This window comes from Odocoileus virginianus, unplaced genomic scaffold, assembly GCF_023699985.2.
Source record: "Odocoileus virginianus isolate 20LAN1187 ecotype Illinois unplaced genomic scaffold, Ovbor_1.2 Unplaced_Contig_112, whole genome shotgun sequence".
Lineage (NCBI taxonomy): Eukaryota > Metazoa > Chordata > Mammalia > Artiodactyla > Cervidae > Odocoileus > Odocoileus virginianus.
The window spans coordinates 25688-36787 of record NW_027224429.1 but is presented as its reverse complement, the minus strand read 5'-3'; the positions used below and the strand labels follow the sequence as shown (position 1 = coordinate 36787).

The following is an 11100-nucleotide window of genomic DNA, read 5'->3' as shown; positions in this document are numbered from 1 at the left end:
GTATTTTAACACAAAATAAGACTAAAAATTTCCAACATTTGAGAAAGCTATAAGAACAATGGAAAGAGTAAAGTAATCTTTTGCACAAATTCTAGGTTTGAACCAACTACATAAGACTGACTGACTTATCAGTGAGTTTCCCTTTTTCATCCATAAAATGGAATAAAGCCATCTACCTCACAGGAGTACTATTTAAGAAATATAGGCATATGGAAGATGCTCCTCTCCAAGCTCAAGTTTCAGGCTAAAGCTAACTAAAGAATAAATATTTTTACTATCCTTCCTATGTTAGTTAATGTTTCTTCTGGTGTAGAAGTTTAGAACAACTAGCAACAACAGAGGTTCTTATAAAAAGACACTGTTCTTATAAAAAGACACTGTTCTTAAGGGGAATTTCTCAGAAACCTATAAAAAATAAAACAGTTAATGTGAGAAAATAATCATCAAAGTAAATATATTCAGATACAAACCACTTGTAAATATATTAATAATTTTGGGGGACATCTGTTTTAGAATAAACAATAAAAATATGAAAAGATGGTTTCTTTACCGGACTGAAAAAAGAGTGAGTCATAAAAACATGTTAACTAGTCCCCACGTGCCAAAAATTACTCTTTAACACTAAGGATTAGAATGTAAATCTTACCAGGAAATGAAGACCAGCTGTGTAATGTTATATCTCCACATCTCAACTGTCCTTTAAAGTCAAAAACCATCGTATTTACCCAGGCTACAGGATAATGCTGTTGAAAAAGACACCATTGCATCAATATGCTAAGAATGAACTTTAAGGTATGAACAGGCACATACCTTTTGCTTCAATATTGTTTCTAGAGTTCTAGATGATTTCCCCCCAAATGACCCAATATAAAAACAAGATGTACATGGAAAGATATTCAACATCTTTATAATGGTTTAAGAAAATTCTAAAAGCTAATTAACGTCTCTCACAATAGAGTATCCAAAAAATAGAACATTTATTGTGCAGCCATTGCAAGTGATTAGGAATTTTTAATAATTCAAGAAAATATGTCTGATACAATGTCAGATTATATGTTTTAAGAGCTTTCAGTCTACAGAAATCTTAATTTAGCAAAAGGCAATGTCTCTAGGTATTGTAGAATTTATTTACATTTCTAAAAAGGAAACACCAAGCTAACAGAACTTTTATGTAGACAATTAGACTAATTAACCTAGTTCCAGGAAATGGCAACCCATTCCAGTATTCTTGCCTGGAGAATCCCACGGACAGAGGAGCCTGGCAGGCTACAGTCTATGGGGTCGCAAGAGTTGGACACGACTAAGCAGATACCGTACAGTACAGTATACAAAAGGCTATAAATGCTTGAACACTTTGACTAAAATTATGTATCAGTGGAGAAAAAAAATACTAAGGAAATAACTCTTATCTGACTTTTAAACAATAATATTCATTTTTTTAAAAACTACATGATAATAACCAGAGGAAATGCTTACATTCTCATGTTAAGAATAAAAGGATACAAATTCTTGTACATAAATATAGTAACTGTATTTTTTAACGTATAAAATTCATATATCCATCGTCAAAAAAAAAACCCTTTCTATAAAGTAAGAAGAAAACAAAAACGACTTGAAAATGTGAAATGCAAGATGAGATATGAGAACAGGTTCACCATCCTTTATCCACAATTTCAAAGTCTAAGAAACTCTTGAAAAACAAAGGTTCATGTGTAACTCATTTGACAATAAAACATGACCAGAAATGACATGAAGCTAACTGATAGCCTTCATTTGTCTCATTTAGTGTGAATATTCATTTATTTCACTTCTAGAAACTGATGTGTTTGATTACTGAGTTGCCCCAGACCCTACATGGGGTGTTGAATGATCTATGATCTTTCTAAAATGCATAAAATTTTTAAATTCTTAAATTCATCTAATACCTGAAGTTTCAGTTAACCTGTAAATATTTTAAGTCTTTTCATTCTTAACTATATTTTCTAAAAAGCAGACATTTATAATAGAACACTTATATTTATGATATTTACTAAATTTGCCAAAAGAAAAATGAAAACGACATAAGGGAGACTTACTGTCTTTTTAAAAACCAATTCTTAGGGACCGAAGTTATATGATATAATTTCATTTATATTATCCTATTATTTTAAAATTTTGAAATTATTCCATTATGTTATTATTATTCCATTATAAAATTTTTTCAGAAATTAGTATATAACTACCACTTTTCCAGATTTCCTGATGGTCTGATATTTAGAGAGATTCATGGTTTTAGTTGCTTTCTTAGTTTTCACTTTATCCAAAACTGCATAAACAGCAAAACATAATCGAGTCATTCGTGGCAGGTCACAAGTGTTGATATCAAATTCCAGTGGTTCATTCCAAATATGATCACTTTTCCCTGATATCTCTGAGCTTACGACAGTTTTACACAGGAGTTCGGTACCATGAAAAAGGCCAGCCCTGACATGAACCTGTAATGATGGAGACAAAAACAAACAGAGAATCATGAACACTGTACCAGTAAAACATCTTTGTTTTGAAGAATGGAGAAACACATACAGGCAGAAGCAGCAGACAAACTCTAGAAAAATCTATTAGTCCACAGAACCACTAAATGATAATTAATCAGCACGTAATTCACAAACTGTTAGTTAAAACCGATTTTTCACATAGTAGGCAGACTAGCTAAAAAATGTCTCAATGGTGTAAATGAATCTAAAGAAACCAAGACCATAAGTATAAAAACTGCCACTATATGCTTACTTCCAATCAATCATTTATTAAGGGCCTTGTCTTAGTCTTCTGTATAGCTGGGAAGGAAAGGGTCAATAAAATGTCTCCAACATCTCTACTCACAAATAATTTATGAATCAGTCATTATAAAAGTCAACTTAAAGATAGTCTATCCATATTTACGATTATCCTACACACCACTATCTTTCATTTGTGAAAGACTCGGGTTCAGAGTGATGTAGGACATGTGCAACATGTCCCAGAAAATTTTATTCAGTCCATAGTTTTATAAAACAACATGACGTGATTATCTCCAATTTAAAAGTGAGTGGCAACAGTAAAATGAGTACTAAAACACAGAGCCTGGGACTTTCCCGATGGTCCAGTGATTAGGATTCTTTACCTCTACTGCAGGGAGCAAGGGTTCAATTCCTGGTTGGGGAACTAAGATCCAACATGTCACACAGTATGGTCAAAAAAAGAATTGATACAAAACCCAGTTTTGAGTAAAAATATACATATGGAACTTCCAGAAAGTCTTTGACTTTGCAAAGTTCAAATATTACTATTCAATTATATTCACATGGCCAAGTATAGTACAGACTGAATTATACAGAATGACTTTTTCTGAATTGCACTGTCAACACTCTAAGTCTATCCAATGAAAGACATTATAAAGAACATATATATGAAACATTATTTTACCTACTACAATGATGGTGGCAGGGGTTTTGGTGCACCATCACCCACTGTGTCTCCTTCATAAGAAACTGCTAAACATCTCTCCATTTCCAATAAAAGGATGAACTATAACCACACGACAAACTAGACTGTTTTTATCTTAAGAGATTCTGGGTATTATAACTCAGCATGTTTGCTTTACTTTGGATGCTGTCTATATTGCAAGCAGAGAGCAAATCCTGTAGGACACATCAAGTAGTTATATAGGATCTTACTATATAAATACCTACTGCAAATCTTGCTCCTGGCTTTTTAAACTATTAAACATCTCAATTATTTTTTAAGAAGTCATATTTTATATATTCTTTGCATATATATGAGACTGTGTGTGAGTGCATGAGTGTGTGTGGGGTGGGGGGGAGGCATGCTTACCTCAAACCATCTGTGAAATGAGATTAGGGAAATTATAAATAAAACAAAATATAAATAAACCATATTTTGCATCTTTTGTATGATAGAATGGAAGATAAGAATTTCAGAATAAAAATGATATTCAGTTCTTACTCTCAGTGACATTAAAGGCTTATGAACCTATCACCTTTTATATACAGAATATATAGTTTATTCAGAAAAATCACAAGTTTAAAAATAAATATTCTTCCATGTTTTCGTGATAAAGACAAGATACTAAATATAAGTTGCTGAGCTTAAAAACATTTACATCTCTTGGTTTTTGACAATTTTTGAGAAATATAAATTAGCCCACTATATAAAAAGTACTCAATTGAAATGTTAGTTAATACTTTAAAAACAAAAAATGTTAGTTATAATTCAATCAACCAACTATTGGCAAATGCAGATATACGGAAAAAGTGAAAGTGTTAGTCTCTCAGTCTTGTCCAGTTCTTTGCAACCCTGTGGACTATAGCCCCATGGGCTCCTCTGTCCACGGAATTCGGAAAGAATACAGGAGAGGAATGCCTGGGTTAGTTGAATATAAAACTCAAAAAAGAACTCAAGTAAAATGAACTAGAAAAGTTCATTCAGTTACACTAGCTGTAAACAGCAACAGCCAAGGCTATTATTGTGTGTAAGAGAATAACTATGAAGAATGATTCTAACTTGGGTGCGGTAACAATAAACAAAAAGAGACCCAGCACATTCTGAAGAAAACTGCTGAAATACCAATCATTATCTAATAATCAAACTGTGATCATTTAAGACCAAGTCATTAGAACTAAGTCTGACTGAGAAATCTCCTAGTAATCCACTAATATAACTGAAGTTCATACATGATTAAAAATAAACAAGAGCAGAAAAAAGTATCTTCATTTAAAATGAAATGAAAAGCTTTGTCCTTTCTCAACTTAGAATCTCCTGTAGAAGATATTAAAAAGGCTTTTGTTTTCAGAAAAAGCAGTAAGAAAAATCACTCTCTAAATTTATATCATGTGAAATTTTGACAAAATCGCCACATTTCCTGATGCTTTGTCTGAATCACCATCAGGCTCTGAAAAGCTGAGAATTTTAAAGCACCATCTTGTTCAATTACAATCACACATTTTATTGCCCAACTCAGTAAACTTCCAGACACAAATTGCAGAATATCTGGAGATCAGAAGGCAGGCTTTGTCATGGAAATGACTTTCTACTGTGCTGCAGCCAGGATGTGCCAAGTCTACACATAGCCTACATTCCTGAACTTACCAATTAAGAATACTGTGTTGGGCAAGACGTGAAACTTTTTCCCAACATCAACACCTAATTTCCTTTTTGTCCCACTCTATTTTCCCTTTTTATATAAGACAACTAAAAAATGATCAGTAGTCTGAACAGGTTGAAATTCCCATTGTTTGAAATACGAGTGTTTGCATGCATGCGCAGTTGTGTCTGACTCTTTGTGACCCCATGGACTATAGCCTGCCAGATTCCTGTGTCCATGGAATTTTCCAGGCAAGAATACTGGAATGGGTTCCCATTTCCTTCTCCAGTGCATCTTTCTGACCCAGGAGTCAAACCCACATCTCCTGTGTCTCTTGCATTGCCAGGTGGATTTTTTTTACCACTAAGGCAGCTGAGAAACCTTCAAGAAGTATGGGTTATGTTCATTCACTTTAGTCATGCCAACTTTTTGTGACCCCATGGACTTATAGCCTGCCAGGCTCCTCTGTCCACGGGATTTTCCAGGCAAGAATTCTAGAGAGGGTTGCCACTTCCTTCTCCAAGGGATCATCCCGACTCAAGGATCAAACCCTCATCTCTTGCATTACAGAGGATTCTTTACCACTTAGCCACTGGAGAACCACTGAATAAAAAGGCATGGTTGCTCTGGCTTAGTGGGAGAAGCCCTGTCTTACATTTAACTAAGGATTTACAGATGTCAGAGGCAGTTACATTAAAATGTATTAATTCATTGCAGAAATATTTATCTAGTGTTACAGCTACTGAAATAAGAAGATAAAAAGATTAAGATAGTTTTTTCTTTCCTGAGGTTATATCTATTTTAACATGTTAGGAGTGATGACAGCCACATAATTAGGCTTATGAGGTGTTAAGATTTTTGACTAATAAGAATCAAATTATGATTTTTGAAATAGAAAGTATTTGGGTTGGAATTGTCTGAGTTTATCATGCTTAGGGTTCATTGGGTTTCTTAAATCTGTTATATTTATGTCTTTCGCCAACTTTTGGAAAGTTCCCAGTAATAATTACTTTAGTTTTTCTCAGCCATACTCTTTCTCATTCCTTTTGGAGACTCAGATTACACAAGTGTTAGACCTTCTGTTATTGTTACTCAGGTATCTGAGGCTCTGTAGAGTTTTTTCTCCTCCATTTGTCTCTCAAATTGTTGTTCAGAATGGAAAATTTCACTGATTAAATCTTCAACTTCATTCTTTCTTTTCACACTATTTCCATTATTGAGTCCATTCAGAGTTTTTAAATTCATTATTGTTTTTCACTTAGTTCCTCCTTATATATTCTCCCTCCATATCCACAGGTACTACATCCTCAGATAAAACCAACCAAATATAAAAAGTATTTTGGAAAAACATTCCAAAAAGTTATAATAAGCACATTTGAATTTGCTGCACTCCAGTAACTATTTACACAGCATTTATATTGTATTAGGTATTATAAGTAATTAAAGGATGGTTTAAAGTATAGGCTGTGCATAGGTTTTATAAAACTACTATGCCATTTTATATAGTAATTTGAACTTCCTCCAAGAGTCCTGGAAGCAAACCCCTGTAGATACTGAAGTACAACTGTGTATTGTGGCTAAGACTTTCTCATTTTTCCAATTATTTTCCATTGTGTTTGTTTTGCCCTTAGTTGCTGGAGCATTTTTATAATAATTTCTTTAACATCTTTGTGAATACTTCCAACATTCATGTTATCTCAGCACTGCTGTCTGTTGATTCTCATAGTCCATAGGGCTTGAGCTTTTCCTGGTTCTTTTTAAGCCAATTACTTCTTTCTGAATTGTACCCTGCAAATTTTTAAAATTTATTTATTTTGGCAGCACTGGGTCTTCATTGCTGCTCAGGGACTTTTTCTAGTTGTGGCGCAGCAACTTCTCCTTCTGGGGGCCTCTCTCATTGTGGAGCACAGGCTCTAGGGGGCTGGGCTCAGGAGTTGTGGTGCACCAGCTTAGCTGCCTGTGGAATTTTCCCAGACCAGGGACTGAACCCATGCCCCTGCATTGGCAGGCAGATTCTTCTCCACTAGACCACCCAGGAAGTCCTATCCTATACATTTTGATTATTATAAGTCTCTGGGTTTTATTTATATTCTATAGAGACTGCTAATGATTTGTTTTAGGAGACAATAGTTTCAAGCTGCAAGTTTCAACAAACCTTCTGTGAGTTGTGGTTCCAATACCAGTTCAGTTTTCAAATTCTTTGTAGGGCTATCTGGAACTGTCCTGTGTGTGCACATAATACAGTGACTAGTCTGAGACACTGGTGATGGTTTATGCCACAGTTCTCAAAGTACAGAGGCAGTTGTGACTCTGATCCATATACATACAGCTCAGGAATAAACCTAGAAGTTTTAAACCTAGAAGTTTTCTGAGCTCATCCCAGTCTGAAATCATCCAAGTATATTTTGTGGCTCCCTAAGGCCCCCCTTTTATTGTCACCCAGCGAGAAAACTGAGGCTTCATTCACCCACATTTCCTACAACAATTCTGAACAGACAAGGCGGCTGAGTGGGGGGTTGGGGTTGGGGGAGGCGCAGGCGAGCGGGGATCATGATATTCACCATTTCCCTTAGGAGGACAACTCCTCTAATCAAAGAGGGAGGTTCAACTCTGCATTTTTAGCAACCACTGCTGTTCTGTTACCACTAGTGCTGCCTCAGGACTTCTAGGGAGACTGCGGCAAATGAGAATAGAAGACAAAGAAGAGAGGCCAAAAATGGGGAGATTCCCACTCTCCTAAGACTCAGAAGAAACCATTCCAAATGGTGGTATAATTAGAGGGCAATCTGAGCTCTCTGTCTACACAAGTAACACCTTCTAGATTTTGAGCGTCATTGATTTCAGGATTCTGCTGAATATCAAGATGGACATATGAAAAGGGAAATACCACAAGGCTGGTAAAAGATCGGCCAGTAAGCTCTACACTACAGAATTCTAAGCGCTTTCACGGTGAAAGACATTCAAGTGCCAGCCAGGCAGAGTAATGAATCTTCACTGAACACCTAGGATTTCATTATAGACTCCATAGAATCATAAGTTCTCTGGGACTGTGATTACAATGGATTTCACTCCCATGATTAGGTTTTACTGTAAGACACAGGTGACTCTAAGAAAGGGAGGGACTTCTCTGGCAATCCTATAGTTAAGGTTCTGTGCTTCCACTGCAGGGGTTGCAGGTTCAATCCCTGGTTGGGGAACTAAGGCTTCACATGCCACATGGCATGCCCAAACAAAACAAAAAGGGAGGGAGATTACCCTTCATGGGCCTGACCCATTGGTGAGCCCTTAAAGGAACCAGATTCTTCTGGCAGGATATTCAAAGCCAGAAAAGGATTTAACGCTTGAGAAATACTCTGTTTCAAGTATTGAAAACAGAGCCAAGACCAAGAACCTGGAAGATTCTGAAAGCAATTCCCAGCCAAAAGCCACCAAGGAAATGAGAACCTCACTCCTATAACTGCAAGGAACTGAGTTTGGCCAATAATTTGAATCATCTTGGAAGCAGATTCTTCCCAAGAGCTTCAGTAAGTAATGTAGCCCAATTAACATCTGGATTTCAACCTTGTAAGATCATAAACAGAAAACCCAGCCACACCATGCCCAGACCTCTGAACAACAGAAAAACGAACTAACAAATATGTGTTGCTTTAAGCTGCTAGGTTTGCGTTAATTTGTTACACAGCAACAAAAAACTAATTTAAGGTGCTATAATGAAGTTAATGCCAACAAATTTATCAACTTAAATTCTTCAAAAGACAAAAATAATCAAAGCTGACACAAAAGAAACAGAAATTATGACTATATATCTATCCAGTAAAGAAACTAAATTTCTAATTAAAAACATTCCCACTAAAAAAACTCTATGTTCAGGTGCTTGGAGTAAATTCTACCAAATACAGAAGAAACAATACCAATCCTACTTAAACTTGTTCAGAAAACTGAGGAGGGAAAGGCTTCTCAACTCAATTTATAAGGTCAACATTATCCCAACCTTAAAATCAGAGAAAGATATTACATGGAAAGTACAGACCAATATTCCCCATGAGCACAGACATAAAAATGCATACCAAAATATTAAGAAGTCAGTATCAGCAACATATAAAAGGCTACTACATCTTCAACACGTAGTGCATAAAACTTTTGAAAATCAATCAAATTGGGGCTTCCCTGGTGGCTTAGTGGTAAAGAATCTGCCTGCCAATGTAGGAAACGCAGGTTTGATCCGTGATCTGAGAAGATCCCACTTGCAAGGAAGCAACAAAGCCCTTGTGCCACAACTATTCAGCCTGTACTCTTACAGCTGCAGAGCCACAACCACTGAGTTCACATGCTGCCACTACAGAAGCCTGCATGCCTTAGAGCCAGTGCTCTGCAACAAGAGAAGTCAAGGCAATGAGAAGCCAGCACACTGCAATTGGAAGCCCTCGCTCACAATTAAAGAAAAGCCCATGCAGCAAGGAAGATTGAGCACAATCAAAAAAAGTAATTAATTTAAAAAAAAAGAAAAGGAAATCCAATTAATAGACTAAAATATAAAAGCTACAAAATCATTTAATAAATACAGAAAAGGCACTGAACAAAGTGAAACATATTCTATCCCTTTCAGGATAAAAACTCTCAGCTAAGTAAAACGAGAAGAGAATTTCTTGAATAAAGGGCATGTGTGAAAAACCTACAGGTAATAGTAAACTTAAAGCTGAAAGACTAAATGGTTTTTGGTACAATAAAGAACAAAACAGAAACATGTACTGTGATGTTATTAATTTCATTTATCCATTGACTGGATCTTGGGGTGTCCAGATATTCTGGTTATTTCTGTGACAGTGTTTTCTTTTTCATAAGATTAACATTTAAATGGTAGACTGACTAAAGCAGATTACCTTCCTTAGAGTTCAGTTCAGCTCAGTCGCTCAGTCGTGTCTGACTCTTTGCGACCCCATGAATCACCCCACGCCAGGCCTCCCTGTCCATCACCAACTCCCAGAGTTCACTCAAACTCATGTCCATCGATTAGGTGATGCGATCCAGCCATCTCGTCCTCTGTCATCCCGTTCTCCTCCTGCCCCCATCCCTCCCAGCATCAGGGTTTTTTCCAAGGAGTCAACTCTTCGTATCAGATAGCCAAAGTATTAGAGTTTAAGCTACAGCATCAGTCCTTCCAATGAACACCCAGGACTGATCTCCTTCAGGATGGACTGGCTGGATCTCCTTGCAGTCCAAGGGACTCTCAAGAGTCTTCTCCAACACCACAGTTCAAAAGCATCAATTCTTTGGCACTCAGCTTTCTTCACAGTCCAACTCTCACATCCATACATGACCACTGGAAAAACCATAGCCTTGACTAGACGGATCTTTGTTGGCAAAGTAATGTCTCTGCTTTTTATTTTTTATTTTTATTTTTTTTTTGTCTCTGCTTTTTAATATGCTATCTAGATTGGTCATAACTTTCCTTCCAAGGAGTAAGCGTCTTTTAATTTCATGGCTGCAATCACCATCTGCAGTGATTTGGAGCCCAAAAAAATAAAGTCTGACACTGTTTCCACTGTCTCCCCATCTATTTGCCATGAAGTGATGGGACCAGATGCCATGATCTTAGTTTTCTGAATGTTGAGCTTTAAGCCAACTTTTTCACTCTCCTCTTTCACTTTCATCAAGAGGCTTTTTAGTTCCCTCTTCACTTTCTGCCATGAGGGTGGTGTCATCTGCATACCTGAGGTTACTGATATGTCTCCTGGCAATCTTGATTCCAGCTTGTGCTTCTTCCAGTCCAGCGTTTCTCATGACATACTCTGCATATAAGTTAAATAAGCAGGGTGACAATATACAGCCTTGACGTACTCCTTTTCCTATTTGGAACCAGTCTGTTGTTTCATGTCCAGTTCTAACTGTTGCTTCCTGACCTGCATACAGGTTTCTCAAGAGGTAGGTCAGGTGGTCTGGTATTCCCATCTCTTGAAGAATTTTCCAGTTTATTGCAATCC

The 11100-nt window shown here is 36.5% G+C and overlaps 1 protein-coding gene across 1 annotated transcript in view; it reads right to left on the bottom strand.

Annotated features, from left to right (window-relative positions):
* Positions 1–593: 593 nt before the first annotated feature.
* LOC139034262 (phosphatidylinositol 4,5-bisphosphate 3-kinase catalytic subunit beta isoform) overlaps positions 594–11100 on the bottom strand; it is a 31330-nt gene continuing 20823 nt past the window's right edge. Inside the window, exons 7-8 of the mRNA XM_070464715.1 lie at positions 2223–2474; positions 594–743 (exon numbers count right to left, since the gene is read on the bottom strand). Coding sequence (XP_070320816.1) covers positions 609–743; positions 2223–2474 — 387 coding nt within the window. The 3' untranslated portion in view covers positions 594–608. The remainder of the gene's footprint in view (positions 744–2222; positions 2475–11100) is intronic.